The sequence below is a fragment of the Micromys minutus genome, assembly GCF_963924665.1.
Source record: "Micromys minutus genome assembly, chromosome: 7".
Lineage (NCBI taxonomy): Eukaryota > Metazoa > Chordata > Mammalia > Rodentia > Muridae > Micromys > Micromys minutus.
In genome coordinates, this window is record NC_137976.1 from 48,243,463 (window position 1) to 48,259,163 (window position 15,701).

A 15,701-nucleotide genomic window follows, 5' to 3' on the forward strand; every position below is an offset into this window, starting at 1 on the left:
ATGGTTGCAGCTTTCAAGTGTCCCCCACCCCCACTCCACCCTGTCCTGTAACAACTGTCACTTCAGTGCAAGGTTAAAGTGGTTTGGCTATTCCTGGCAGATGGGCACTTAGCAGAATGGACCCTCCCAGAGGCCCAGGTCCCCTCGGGCTGCTGTGTGGGGCTTTGGATACAATGCTGGATTCCCCAGAGAAGAAAGGATTGTGCGGCAGAGAAAGAAGCTCCCAGCGGGAGGCGGGCAGGCTGGCCTGACTAGGAGAGGGCTGGTTTTGGAGGGCTCTTAGCAACAGCCCTGGTTTGACCCTCCTCAGCCGTGAGAAAATCAAATCAGAGCGACTTGCTTCCAGGCTCCTCGCACCACCAGCGGCCGAATGTGGAGAAAATCCTTTCCCCCGCCTGTTAATTACCTGCTCTGGGAATCTCTAGCAAAGTGCTGCTGAGAGCGGGAGCAAGCAACCATCGCCCACCCCCCACCGTCTGTCTGGGGGTTTGGGCTCACGAGTGAGTCCATGTACATCATCCGGTCTGCCTGACAGGCAGGACTGAGGGGGAGGGAGGTCCCAGCCCCCCACGGGCCAGCCGGGGCTTTATTCTAGAGTCCATGGCGCGTGGCTGCGCTTTTCTTTCCCGTTTGTAGGTGAAGCCCCATTGGCTTCATTGGCTCCTTGATTTAAACCACGCCCGGCTTTCTGCCCGCTTTGCTGCTGTTGGGTTCGGCCTCCCTGCCACATCCCAGCCGGGTTCTCAAGAAACCCGGGGGCTCCTGTGGCTGCTATTGTGTGGATGCCGCGCGTGTGTGCTCTCTTCTCTTCCAGAGATGGCTAACAGGGGTCCCAGCTATGGCTTAAGCCGAGAGGTGCAGGAGAAGATTGAACAGAAATATGACGCGGACCTGGAGAACAAGCTGGTGGACTGGATCATCCTGCAGTGTGCTGAGGATATAGAACACCCGCCCCCGGGCAGGGCCCATTTTCAGAAATGGTTGATGGACGGGACGGTAAGGCGGGCGTGGATATTGGTTGTTGGGGCGCTGGGCAGGGAAGCCCTCCTAGGGCCCTTTCTTTCCATGTGAGGCCCCAGGAGATCCTCTGTTGCCAAGGTCTGGGTCTCACCGGGAGAGATGAGCGTGCCTTTATTTCTCCAGGGTTGGCTGTAATTCTGAGGGCTCTCCGCACAATTCCCTAGCTAGTTTAGAGGATTCTCCACACATCTGAGCATCACGCTTCCTTCTGAGCTGTAAGCAAAATTGGAGCCCTTTTGATATTTCCATTCAGAGTAGAGCTGAGTGCTTCTGTGTGATCTCCTCAGCCTTCTTGGGCTGTTCTTACCCCCAAGGGAACCAGCTGGGTTACACCGTGAAACAAAGGAAGGGGGTCAGGCTAGGCAACTTGTCTTCCTCCAGGGAAGCTGTACCCCCTTGGAGATGCTCAGCATCTCCTGGGGAGATGAGTTCCCCTGAACCCTGAACGGGAAGGGAATCCTTGTTTGATCCGTGCTGTTCTGCCCAGATCCTGTGTGTTTGGGTTCCAGGAAGACCTCTCGGCTGAGTCAAAGAAGCCCATGTTTTCTGGCAAGCTGTGATATACTGTTACATAACTGCTCTCCCACCTATTTGTTGGGTGAGGAGACCCAGTTGGGTTGTTCGGCACATCACAAACTTGCATAGAATGAGTTAGTGAAGAGAAGAGAGCAGAGTCCAGAGAGCAGATCAGAATCCTCCCGTTTCCCCGTGAGCCTCCACCGCATCCTCCATTAAGAATGTCAGATCATGTCCTCATCATTCAGCATCCCTGTCAAGGAGGGAACTGGGTTCTGCCTACAAGACTGTGGTCAGCTACTGTCTGGGAAGGGCTTCCTGGGGTCTTCTGTGGTGTGTGTGTGTGTGTGTGTGTGTGTGTGTGTGTGTGAGAGAGAGAGAGAGAGAGAGAGAGAGAGAGAGAGAGAGAGAGAGAGAGAGAGAGATGTACCATTCACTTCTGACCTGTGACATTTATTGCAAAGGGAAACACTAATCCTCTGTCCCCACACTCCCTTCAGGTCCTGTGCAAGCTGATAAACAGTTTATATCCACCAGGACAAGAACCCATCCCCAAGATCTCAGAGTCAAAGATGGCTTTTAAGCAGATGGAGCAAATCTCTCAGTTCCTGAAAGCTGCCGAGATCTATGGTGTCAGGACCACTGACATTTTCCAAACAGTGGATCTGTGGGAAGGTAAACAGCCCTTCTGCCTTTAGGTCTGTTTTCCCTGGACTCCCATTCTGGTACCTCCTCTTTTCTCTGTCCTTGTAATAAGCCACTTATATAGGGCTTCCCTGTGCTGTGTGGGGGAGGGGCAGTGCCTTCTCAGCTGTCATCCCAGGAAGAGTGTTGGCCTTCCTGTTTGTGACGCTATATGGGCAGGGGTTCTGTCCTACAGAAGGACACATTAAGGCTATGGCAAGAGCCTCTGTGGCTAAGTGTGCGGGTCCCCAGGGAAGAAGGGGACTGGTTACACGGATGTTGTCCTCTAGTTAGCCTTCCCTAACAAATCACACGCAGTGGAGGAGCAAGGAGACAGGAGTGAGCGAGTGTTCTCCTGACTCACCAGCACTGGGGCTTACAGACAAAGCCATCTGGTGCTCCTCTGCCATTCAGTCTGAGGAAAACAGCAGTACTCCATCTTTCTGTTAGAGGATTATTCAGAGCCCGGGGACTATCTTCTAGATGAGCATTCTGCTCTGGGACACTGCTAAAGGCCTTTTTCGTCCACATTTGTGAACTGGCTCGGGGAGAAGACTCTCACAGAGCTATTTTGATTGGATCTTGTCTCTGGACATACACAGATAGCAATGCACCACTATCAGAGAAAATTAAGTGGAATGAAGACATTGCTGGGGAATTTGAGTGACCAACAGTCATAAGGCTTCAGGACCCTTTTAGTGACAATATGCATATTAGTCCATACACGACTAGGGCTGCCTGAGGCACAGAGAGGCCTACTGCCTAACTGCCAGATTGATTGACACGCTCATTGTCAGGGCCAACAGGATCTTCTGGGTGGTAACCCAAATGTCTCTGCTGACAGTGACAGTGGAGTAATGCTACTTTAATTAGGAGGTGTGGATATTCTAAAGCCATTACCTCAAGCCCTGTTATCAGAGAGCTTCTTCGATGAGTGAGTAGTTCAGACCTGAAGATGCCAGGGGCCTGTCTTATATTTAGCTGTTACTCGGAAACTCAGATATCTAAAATGCTAGCCATGGCATCAGACCTCACAGACATCTGCCTCTAATTCTCCACGGGATGTCCTCATTGGGGCTTGATTTCTGGGTCAAAATTATGGTGACTCTCCACAGATAATAGCAGTTTCTTTCCCCTGATATTCCCCATCACTAGCAGCACAGAGCTAAGAGCTTTTCTGGACAGTGCCGCACAGTTCTCACTGAACTATGAAGGAAACATTTTCAACCCCCCCCCCAACCCCCATTCCACAGAAAATGACACCTGCCTGCCCTTGGCTGTGTGTGTCTGTCAGAGAGCTCATAACCTCACAGACCTGAGATCCTGCCCTAGGCTCTAGTGCCAAAACACAAGATGGTACTTGACAGACCACACAGCATTCTTTGGCCGGGAGCCTTAGCTCGCTCCATCTACACCATGGATGTGCTGTTGAGTCACAGCAGTGACTAACTGTTGATGCCAAGAAGGCAGAGGAGGATGGAGAAGGAATCAAAGCTATGGGAAACCAATAGGGTGTTCGAGCAAAAGAGAGAAACCCTAGTGAGCAACCTAGCGCAGGAAGGATGGAAGAGGCAGGTCACGGAGGTTTTTGGAGGTGGGTCTAGAGGCTACCTTCCCATCTACATCACTGAAGGACCATCTTTACTCCTTTGCCCCATTCACTCCATTTACCCAACACCATGGAGAGGGGCTTTATACTTGGGGTGGGGGGATACTCAAAACAAGAGAAGAGAGAGAGCAGTAATTCTGGATGAGCAAACTATGTGGAGCTCTGCACTCCGGCCATGGCCTGTGTGTTAGATCCTCCTGGAGGAAGAAGAAAGCTAGGGTAGGTACATCAATGCCTGGAGCACCTGAGGTATCTGTCTGAGTATGATAATGCTTCTAGATAGAGAGAGCAAGACAGACAATAAAAGTCATCATTCTCTATACCCTGCACCACCCCCAGTGCAGAAGCACAGGACTTTAAAGGAAATAAGGAGACATTTTCGAAGGGTTCTGTGATTGGCAGGTCACAGAACCACGAGGTGAACTACACAAAATGTAGGAATGGACCAGAGACCCGAGAACAGGGAAGCAGACACTTGTGAGTGTCCAGATGACTTTCTGGAAGCCCCAGGGAGGGCTGAGAGCGAAGAAGCTGCCTTAGACTTGATGCTTCCCAGGACATTTGTCTGAAGCCCAGGCTAGAACTGTTTACCACACTGCAAAGCGTAGGAGTAGAAAGTAAGTTGCTTTGAACAGAGAAGTGGGTGGGATGGCATTGGTGGCAGAGAGTGTGGACTGAGCATGTGAGGCTCTGGTCCCTTCTGCAGCAGCTGTTTGTACTGGATGATGACTAAACTGTAATCACAGAGCGGGGTTGGCGTGTGTTTATGTGACAGGTCTGTGTGAGGATGTACGCACTCTGCATAGATATCGGACTTCATAGATAACAGGCTAGCCATCTGCGCAGCTCATCACACTCTCCCTACAATTCCCCCTGACTGGGAGTGCATTCCTGCCCTCCCTTTACTCCTGAACCACAATTGTGGTGGCTGTGGTTGCTGTGAGTCCCTGCTCCCTTTCCTAGACACTTCTTTCTCCCCTGCAGGTACTTTATGCTTGGCTGCTCTCAGTACCCCATCTCCTTTCCTTGGCATGTGCTTCCTGAGTATGACTGTGTTTGCCCACTCTTGTCCAGTGCCCTTCCAAGCTGCTTCTGTATTGCTAACCAGTAAAGCTGCAGGGACCAGGCTTGCCAAATGTCTTCTTGTTTGAGCTTCAATTACTCATATACGCAGGGACCCAGAAGCACCCATCACCCCTTACATTGTTTGGAAGAGACCTGGGATCAATAAGGATATAAGATTCTTCCAAAAGAAACCCACAGGGCAGATCAATCATAGGGACAGACACTCACACAAAGTTACCAAAGCCTATTGGGGAAGGGCCAGAGTGACCATCATCGGGGGTGATGGGGAAAGGTGAGGAGCATTGGAAAGGATGGAAGGGAAGTGGAGAAGTGTTACCCTATGAGGAGAAAAAGTAAATGATCTGGCAGGTTCCTTTTACATTTGTCACAGATGTCTATAAAGGGGAGGGGGTGGGGCTGTCTCAGCTGACTCAGGGGACAGAACACTCCAGGCAAGCCTGCAGAATCTTAGCCATGAATAGTAAAAGGGAGATGGGAGAAAGGGAATAACAAAACCCCATGAGTGCATGTGTGTAAGAGGAAGAAACCACTCAAGAGAAAGTGAGTATTCTGGCCTGAGGTCTGGTCAGTAAAACTGCAGCAAGTGTTCTTGGGAAGTGCAATGGAGTGCAGGCTCACAAGGCAGAAACTAGACAGCCTAGACCGAACCTGTGTGGTGCCGGCCTATCACTTATCAGTCAAAACGTCATAGACTTGATCTGGAGAACAAAGGAGGTGATATATCTGTAAGTTGTACTGAAAGCATTGTCCCTGGCCTGCCCTTGCTATAACTAATAGAAGGGGTGGAGCCTGGAAAGACAGATTCCTCTGAAAAGGATGCACTTAATTCATAGCCACACTTACGAGCTGATGGGTTTGCCTGGGTGACCTTCACCTTCTCGGCCATTCATACAGGTTGCTTTATTGACTTTTCCACTCATTGACTTTGTCATCTTTCCCTATGATAGATACATCGCATTGCCAATTTCAGAGCTAGAAGACCTTGGTAGAATGCTAATAGCATGGGTTTTAGAGAAAATGTTTTGAAATGCTTCTTTCCAGTGATCCTAGATGTGTGACTCTGTTTATGGCATTCAGCTGCCTAGAGCCTTGGTTCTCTTCTGTGCATTGGTCTGTCACCCCCAGCCCCTAGAAGTATTATATGAAGCAAATGCATTAAGTCTCTAGCCTGATATATGATTCCTAGTTGCCTAATCAATTCTGACTTTTCTTCTGGCACCATAAGCTCATCAGCAGTGACCTTTGGGGCCTCTTTGTAGAACCACTTAGTGTCAAATGTTAAGAATTCTCAAATGTCAGAGCAGACAGTGCTCAAAGAGCAAGCATCCCGATTATTCTTCTCAACAGTTGCAGTGATGGAGGAAAATGGATGCATGGTTTTGTGATGTCTGTTCTTTTCTGCTGATCCCGGGATTCTAGAAGGTGTTGTTTACAGGGAAGTGCAGAAGCCTCTGGAGAGGTGTCACTACATGTGCTTTTCCTCAACAGCAGGCACTGAAGACACATTTTACCTGGCCTAAGCTGACACAGGGATACTGCAAGGTACCAGGAGGGTCATCACAAATGCCTGCTCCTCCATTTGCCTTTGCCCATGCAGCATCCTCAGTTGAATTTACTCCAAAGGGCTGCTGGCAAGTGTATTTGGTGAGCATTTCCTTTTGCAATGATTGTCAATCTCCAGTATGTATTACAGCCATGAGGTGTAATTGACAGACACATTTCTGACATGTTAAGTCTGCAACAAGGTCCAAGAGTTTGTATTTCTTACCACTTTGTAGGTGCCACTGCTTCTGCAGGCCTGGGAGCCCTACCTTGAGAGCCACTACCTTACAATTTCTCTTCTCTCTGGCCAGAAGGCAACAAAAATCCATAAAATTCCAGAGAGAACACTCAGTCTACCATCTGACATTTCTCCCTGGACTGTAGCAATATTTTCTCAAAAAGATGAAATCATTTTTCTTTTATAGTTTGCTTTCTCTGTGGTGTGTATATTAAAAAACAAAAACAAACAAAAAAAAAAAACAAAAAAACAAAAACGCTCTCTAAGAGTTACCAGACTGGGTTCAGACCAATGAAAAATATATAAGACTGACTTTTCGTGTTACATTACTTTTCCAAGTGACTTCTTCATTACCTGTTTATCCCTTTATCCTCTTCTTTCTGATTTCTTTTTTATTGAAAATAGAATCTTTTCTCATACAATATATTCTTATTATAGTGTCCTTTCCCTCCACTCTTCCTAGTTTCTTTCTACCTTTCTTCCCCTCCTGATCTATTCCCTTTCTGTTTTTCACTAGAAAAACATAGGCTTCCAAGAGTCAACAGCCAAACATGATGAAATAAATTATAATAAGAGGAAGGAGAAACTTTTCTACTGAAGCTGGACATGAGCCAACAGGAGGAAAGGAATCCCAAATGCAGGCAGACGAGTCAGAGACCCGCTCACTTTCCCAGTCAGGAGTTCCACAGCAATACTAAGCTAGTACCTATGATATACACACAAAGGATCCCATAGGAATCTTGAGTGTAAATTTAAGAGAATAAACCTCTCACTAGAGTGTCTTAATGTAAAACTTAGATTTTATAAGCACTAATGCTCCTTCAGAGTTGGGACATTGCAAGGCAGGACTCTGAGCTCCATTCTTCAAGTCTTATTGTTTAGCTTAGTTTGGGGTTTATGGTAGTTTTGGAGATGCTATTCCTTTTTGTAATAATACAGCATTATAGTACATAGTTGGCAAAGTGGCACTTGGGAGGCTGAGGCAGGAGGATCCTCAAGTTTGAGGTCTGTTTGTGCTACAACGTGAGGCCTGCTTTTAAAAAGGAACAAAGAAGAGGTTGGGTAAGCAGAGAAAACAGGGCAACAGTGACTCCTGATTATTACATTTAAGTACCCACCACATCCTGACACTGAAAAGGCTTGCTGGATGACACAACACAAGCTGTCAATCATTCAATCAACTACCTTTCTTAAGAGTTCATTGTTCAATTGGTCGAAGCACAATAAAGAAGAAACTACAGATACCTCCTACATGCCCTGATGTACCTAGTCCCTCCCCCCATCATCCTGGCCATATGGTGGTACAGACGTTATGATTCCTAAGCCTTGACTGATGCATTGTTATCACTGAAGGCCCACACTCTACAGTACGAGTCACCCTTGTTGTTGTAAAGTCTATGAGTTTGGACATGTGTCTAGCATCACACAGCCTGCCATCTCTACCTTAAAAATCTTCTAAGGCCCATCACTTTCCATTATCTTCCCCAAGGATCATTGTTCTACCTACTTTCTCTCTGGTTTTGCCCTTTCTAAGATGTTACATAGTTAATATAACACAGTGTGTGATCTGTTCAGATTCTATTAGCTCTTTTTTAAAATACCTCAAGTCTACTATTAACTTCTCATGATAAAGAAGTAGAAGAATCCAGATGGCCTGTTAGCACATGCTTGGCTTCTTCCTGTGTCACTTTCCTTCTCGTGGTCTGTGGCATAATCTTAGATCTTCACCAGGACTGTCCCCTTCATGCTATGCTTGCCTTTGGAAAAAGGTCAACATCTGAATATTCTGCCTTATGGGGTTGTGTTTCTTTATTTTCTTGGGAGAACAGTATTGGGCAGAATTACTTTAGTCATAAGTGTTTGACAAAGTATCCAGCATGGCTTTCAGGAAGCAGAGTGTTTCTAGGCAGGCAGACTTCCTGCTTGGATCAAATGCTTTTAGTGATCATATTTATTCATTTGATTTTATGGAAGATGTTTCCAAAGGAAGAAGTTAGTGCTTAACAAAGTTTACATGATTCTTAGCATGCGTGAGATATTATGATGTTAAAAACATTACTAGGACCAAAAGTTCAGAGTAAGGTGTCCATGTTCATCTGCTATGTAAGGATTGTCTTGGGAGATTACCCCAGAATCTGGATATTTAGGATGCTTAGATCATTTGGATAGGCTAGATGGGAGTCTCCAAATAAAGTGTGTTTCTCAAACTGATGGTTTGAATCACCTGTAGAATATTTACTAAACTTAGCTGATTGTAATGTAGATTCTTAGGACTTCCTAAATTAATTTTTTTTTCTCATGGGAAAAAAAAAAACCCTTCAATGTTTCTATACTAAATTTGGAGAGATGCTCCCCTCTACCCACTCCCATAATTAAACAACAAGACTTGGGAATGTGCTCTGAATCAAGATGTAATGGTCATCTTTGCACTTGCATCATTTTGTAAGCTGACTTAAGAAGGGAGATGATTGGCCATGATACAACAGTTTAGCTTTTGGTATTTTATACCCAGCACAATGTACAGATCATTTTTGACTTCACTGTTTCTTAACACATTTACATATTTAATGCCTGCTGACAGGAATCAGGTTCTACAAGTAGCCTCAATTCCGGCCACCTGCTCTTGATCTTAGTTTCTAATCTGGAAAGAGGCCAGTTTGGACAAGGGCTCTCTTTCCCATCTAATCAGTCCAAAAATTCTGAAATTCTTCACAAAAGTCTCTACCAGAAAACATACCAGGTATGACGAGAAAATGGACCAACTGTGAGCTGGCTAAGACAGATGATTTTCTAGTTACCGAATTATTTGGAATCTTGGTGATTAACTTGATTAGCATTTAGACGTCTAATATTTTTTAAGTTCTTTGGGTGAAGATATAGCAAAATATATCCAGTGATTTATGACCATTTGATGGTTGGTGTCCTTAATCCTATGGTACCCAAGATCAATGCCCAGACTTATATTTCTTGTTCCTAATGGCCTTACTCCTTTGGTTATCTCTAATCACTGGTTTCTTCCAAGGAACATGGTTCCCTGCCCATTTTGCAAGGGGACTCAGCATGGGGAATGGCAGTGAAGTGGAGTGACTGTCCAACAGAAGCCTGAACTAGGATCCATTTACTTGCTGTGTGCCTTTGAGGGTGCTAGCAAATCTTGAGTTAGTCCCACTGTTCACAGTTGAGGAGGATTGATCTCCACTCTGTAACTTTAAGATCACGTGTGATTAAGGTATCTATCCCATAATTTACATTAAATCTCTTGCATTGCCACTTTTCTTTAGAAAAAAAAATCTAGTGTGTTCTTGTGAGAAAACACCTCCTTCCCTCCGATGTGTCTAGCTCAGTCATGCAGCTACTTCCAGGTCTGCTGTACTGACAGGAGGGTGGGTGGTGTTGAGTTTATGTGTCTAGGTTCCTGGATTTCCAACCCTTGCCTGGAGCTCAGTTCTTTCTGAGTTCATGTGTGCTCCCATTAGCCAGCCATTTGTGAAGGAGGCCTGCACTATGGTGGAACAAAGCTTGCATTTCATCTCTTTGTTCAGGGTAATGTTTATGGGTTGCTTGCTAAGTGTCCTTCTACATTGCCCCAGATCCTGTACACATTAGACCCACTCCTTCCTGCTATCAAAATTATATTCCTCCTGCTCCGTGTAAAAGCTGAGCTGATTGGCAGATTCTAGCTAAGACTTCCTGTACTTATTCATTTTCTTCTACGTTCTCTTTAATAGCTCCCTGTGGAAGAGCACACCCACTATGTCTTTTTGAATGCCATTACTACAAGTGCATTTTAAAAAGCAGCCTATTATAATAGTGACAGATTACAGAAAGGTGTTTCATCTTTCTAAGAGAAAACTTGTTCTAATACTTATCTCTGCACTTCTCCAAATTCTTAGTGTTTCTTGTATCCCTCCCCTTCCAGCTCCTATGGAAACTGCACCACCCGAGAAGTTCTCTGAGTCTGAGAGAATCTCCACCAACAGCATCTCCCCACACCTATTAGTTATCCTCACCTCCACAAACTGTGGGCAATCACCCTGTAGTGAGTGCTGGACTATGGAGCACTGGGGCTCATAAGGGAAGGAACCGTCTTCCCTGTCTTCTCGGAATACATGAACATCCTGAACAGAACTTCCTTGAAGGCTGTAATTGTTGATTTCATTACAGTTCATGCTCCATTCTCTCTGTCTGCCTTTCTGCTGTAAATCTGTATTCCCCAGTGGTTAAGCTGGAGGAAGCATGCTAAGAAGACCACAGATGGCCTGCTGGCTCTGACGGGAGCCTTTGAATTTGGCTCTTAACCTTTCTCAGGCTCCTACTACCCGCCCTCCGTGTGTATATGCGTGTCTATTTTTCTGTCTCTCTCTGTCTCTCTCTGTCTCTCTCTGTGTCTCTGTCTCTGTCTCTGTCTCTCTCTCTCTCTCTCTCTCTCTCTCTCTCTCTCTCTCTCTCTCTCTCTCTCTCTCTTTCTCTCTCTCCTGCTCCATGCCTTTCAGTGTTTGTAGCCCTCCATTCCTGTTTGCACAGACCTTTGATCTGCGTCTAAGTTGCAACCTTACCCACACAGGTAGTTCCTTCTCTAAGTTTGAGACTTACCAGTCATTTGAAAAGGAGGCCAGGGGAGAAGATGGAAAGTTCTGGCTGATTTGAAGGCTCAACTGCCTTCACTGTGGGCAGTCTTGTGACCATGTCCCCACACCTTATGCATCCTCACCACTTGCTCTGTTCTTTCTCACATGGGCCAGTGATTTATTGTCTCCATTAGTCTCTTTCATGCATCACATAATCAAGGGCTGTCACTGTGTCTTGAGTGCTCCCGGTGGTGATGTGCTTTCTCCATTTGCCTCGTGCACACTTAATTTGCTGAACATGGATGATTTTAGACCCAGCTAACCCAGATAGAATAAAAGTGGAGCCCCTGGGGTCTGAAGCCAAATGACTGCAAGCAACCAATTTCTCTGCAGTTTCCTGCTCTCTGTCCACTCATGAGGAAAGTGTGCTTCTGCGGGTCATCAGGCAGGACTTCTTGATCAGGTCACATAGCTTGCTGAAGCCACAAGGGCCATGCCAAGGTCAGAGAAGAATCTGTGTGTGAGCTGTAGATATTCGGAGTGTTTGTTACACATACACTTGAATGAGAAGGGCCGAATGGTGTAAATACAATAATTAACAGGGTTGGGGTGGGTATTACATCAGGGTCACTCTGGGAGTGTTAGTGATTCTCTCTTGATTATACTCATCCATGGCCTCTGTTACAGCTCCTCCTTCCACCTGTCCCCGACACACTTGGCTTTCATCTCTTAATTGAATTCCAGGGAAGGACATGGCAGCTGTGCAGAGGACTCTGATGGCTCTGGGCAGTGTTGCAGTTACCAAGGATGATGGTTGCTACCGGGGAGAGCCATCCTGGTTTCACAGGTACGTCGTTCTCTGCCTCCCATAGAAGGGCAGATGGAGGGACTGACCTATTAGCTACCAGACACTGGTTTATACATAAGTAAATGAAGAAGTCTCACAAGGCCCACTGAGCAAGGAAGGCTGATGCTGCCGTCCTAGACAACATCCAACCGAAGCAGAGGTTCTTGAGTCTTCCTGTTAGTTCCCAGCATTCCCTCTCCCCTGTTCCTTTCCTTCTTCTTTCATCATTTTAATTTCCTTTGATGCACCTAATGAAAATTAAATATGTCCTTCTGCCAAGTACCATCTTGATTTATAACTATTAGCCATCAAGCTGACTAATAGCTTCCTCTTTGACTCTTAAAAGAGTCCTGGTCTGGGTGATGAATTATATGATTCTTTCAGTCTACTGAAAGGGTCTTTTAGAACATTTTCTTTAAGTGATCTTTTTGGCAGTGAGAACAGAGACAGAGATGTGCAAACTGAGGACTTTGCTGGCAGATGAAAGAGATGCTTGTAGCAGCTACTTGGTAATCCACTTTATTCTTCTTTCTAATGTTTTTTTTTCTCCCTCATCCTGGAGAAATATAGAAGGACTTAGCTTATGTCCTTTACATCACCTTGACCTAAAATCTCCTGGGAACTCATCAAAATCCTGGTCGTACTCTCAGAATAATTTAAATATCCACCATGGTCCAAAGTTATTTACAATTCAGCTTTTTACCAAAATTTGGCATTCTCTGGTGAGGAAATATACATTGTTCTTTGAAAATTCCTAAATTGATTGGGCAGGGAAACAGAGATCAGTCCTTGGTCCTGTATGGAAAGGGTAGGATGGAACTGGTAACATATTTTGTAAGAGTTAGTTTTGTGAGAGGAGGTACCTGAGAAGGTAAGGAAATGAAGGCTGAGGTAGCCTACGGGGAAGCTGAAGGAAAAGAGAGAGTTTTCCAGAAGGGCAGCCAGCTATGGATTTTCCTTCCTTCCTTCCTTCCTTCCTTCCTTCCTTCCTTCCTTCCTTCCTTCCTTCCTTCCTCCCTCCCTCCCTGCCTCCCTCCCTCCCTCCCTGCCTCCCTCCTTGCCTTCCTTCTTTCCCTCCTGCCTGCCTGCCTGCCTTCCTTCCTTCCTTCCTTCCTTCCTTCCTTCCTTCCTTCCTTTCTTCCTTCCTTCCTTCCTCCCTCCTTTCTTTCTTTTTCTGTTTTTGTTTGTTTTCTGAGAAATTCTCAGAATCATCTTGGTTCCAAAGGACTAGGAAAGTTGTACGTACTTGTCAGCCACAGACCAGTGTGGACCATAGCTCATGGTAGAGTTGTAGGCCAGGACAGAGTCTACGGGTGTGTTTGATGGCCTCAAATAGAGCCTGTGTAACCCTATCTTGAGTAGGATTTGAAACAGTCACATGACCTGATTCCATCTCACCCTTTTCATCCAGGAAAGCCCAGCAGAACCGGAGAGGATTTTCAGAGGAGCAACTTCGACAGGGACAGAACGTCATAGGCCTGCAGATGGGCAGCAACAAGGGTGCCTCCCAGGCAGGCATGACCGGGTACGGGATGCCCAGGCAGATCATGTAAGATGCTGTTTAGTGAGTGCTCCCTGGTAGAAGGACCGATGTTCCGCACCACAGTCCGTGACAAAGAAATAGGTAGTCACCTTCTCACCTTCTCCTCTTTCTCAAAGCCTCTGTCCCCTGTTCTTGCAAGTGCTGCATTTCTGCTGAGAATCCACGCTGCCTACTGCTGCCTACTGCTGCCACCTTCTGTTCCTTTAGAACTATGCAAAGACTCCCCTTCCTCTCGCTGACCTGTGCCCCAAGGTCTCAGTTTGTTTGATTATTTATTTATTTATTTGCCAAAATTTTTTTCTCCTTGACTTACAGAACGTACCTAATAAACAAATTAGTCTGTGTTCCAGAGTGTAACTTCATTCTCTGTCAGAGACTTGGCAGACTGGAATCTTGGGTCCTTCCTTTTTCGTTCAGGAGTTAGTAGACAAGGTGAGCTTAGCACAAAAAGTAGGAAATGGGTCAACTATATGGAAATGTTTGCGAAGTTACTAGGTATAGCTTGGTAGTTTCAACAGAAAATCTAGATATACTTTTTTCCATTATAGATCTTCAAGTTACAAACACTGTCTTGACCTATGCATATTTCTTTAAGTATCTACTTTGTACTTATAATGTTAGACCTTGCAAGCAAGGTCTTTTGTATGGGTACCCAGGAAATAACGGATAGATGGATGGATGGATGGATGGATGGATGGATGGATGGATGGATGGTAGGATGGTAGGATGGTTTCCTCAAACAACTGTTTTTAAATTGAGCATCTTTTTGCTTCTCTTGCATGAGTTTTTCTCATATGGTATGGATCTCAGATCTGTTCTGATATTTATAAAATCCCCTCTCCCTGTTGGCCAGGAATGATCAGTATGTGGACTTTACTCTCTACACATTGTTTATAGGACCCACACCCCTAAAATTCTTGAAGAGTGCCCAAGATTGAGATCTACCTAACATGAATGAATTCCCAAGATATTTTTTTCGTGAAATGAAAAATTACCAGGGAAAATGGGTATATTCATCTTCATCCTATCAATTCTTCTTACTCTTTTAAAAATATAGTTAGTAAGAGAAATGATGTATTTTTATTTGTATAATGAATTAGTAACTAATTTGAAAAGGTAAACAATAAATGAGATTATATAATATTACCATGCTAAGTATTTAGGTGATAGTTTTTCAAACAGTTCTTGACAGTCCTGGGATATCCTAGAGACTTCTATACAATCCTTCTTAACTATCCAGGGAGCCCCTTGGTACACAGGTGATCCTTTCATGGCTCCTGCAAAGTATTTATTGTGTCATCTGAATGTGACAAAAATATTTCTCAAACTCTACCTTGGAGTTGCCAGATGAGAAGGGAGAGAAGCTGAAGGAAGAGACCTATGAGAGGAAGGTAGTTTGGTCCATGTGTGCTTGTGGATAGAGGAGGTCTGGAAAATGCCATCCACTAAGGAGGAGCAGTTGGAAGAAAACCTGACATCCTGAAACCCATGAAGAGAAAAGTATCTGCTCTTTCTAATTTGTACTCACAGTCAAGGTAACATTGACCTAAGGAAGCAGCTCACAGAAGGAAGCAGAGACCCTCTAGGGATGTGAGCAGCACTGCTTTGTACAAAGACAGAATCATTTAGGAAAAGACAAGTAAACATGCCAAGGGGAAAACACTGGAAACATAAAGTAGTAATCCATTACAAAGAAGAAAAAAAGCCTTCTGTCATAGAAATCAACAAAAATAAAATGAATAAAATAAAACGTGCTAGGCTGGGTGCCAAGAACCACCTAGTAAATTAGAATACCAAGATAATGCACCTCATAACAATTTACAAATAGATGATAATATGAAATAAATATTAAAAATAACATGTAATAGTCGTGAACTTATAATCTCAGAAGAGAGAAAAGTCAATTAGGGAGGCAAATGTAATCAACTAATTCATTTATTTTGGGTACAGATGTTCAGCCTACAGGAATGTCTGTGCACCATGGGCATTCTGGGGAGAAATTTTTGAAAAAATATATTAAGGCTTTACCAGAGGGGTTTTTCCTTTCT

At 45.1% G+C, this 15,701-nt stretch overlaps 1 protein-coding gene across 1 annotated transcript; it reads left to right on the top strand.

Annotated features, from left to right (window-relative positions):
• Window positions 1-816: 816 nt before the first annotated feature.
• Window positions 817-13,663, top strand: TAGLN3 (transgelin 3; the record flags this gene model as incomplete). Its single annotated transcript, XM_080919034.1, has 4 exons — window positions 817-996; window positions 2,037-2,211; window positions 12,008-12,110; window positions 13,522-13,663. 4 exons carry the CDS (start codon window positions 817-819, stop codon window positions 13,661-13,663), a joined length of 600 nt encoding a protein of 199 aa, XP_080775160.1.
• Between the last annotated feature and the right edge of the window lie 2,038 nt (window positions 13,664-15,701).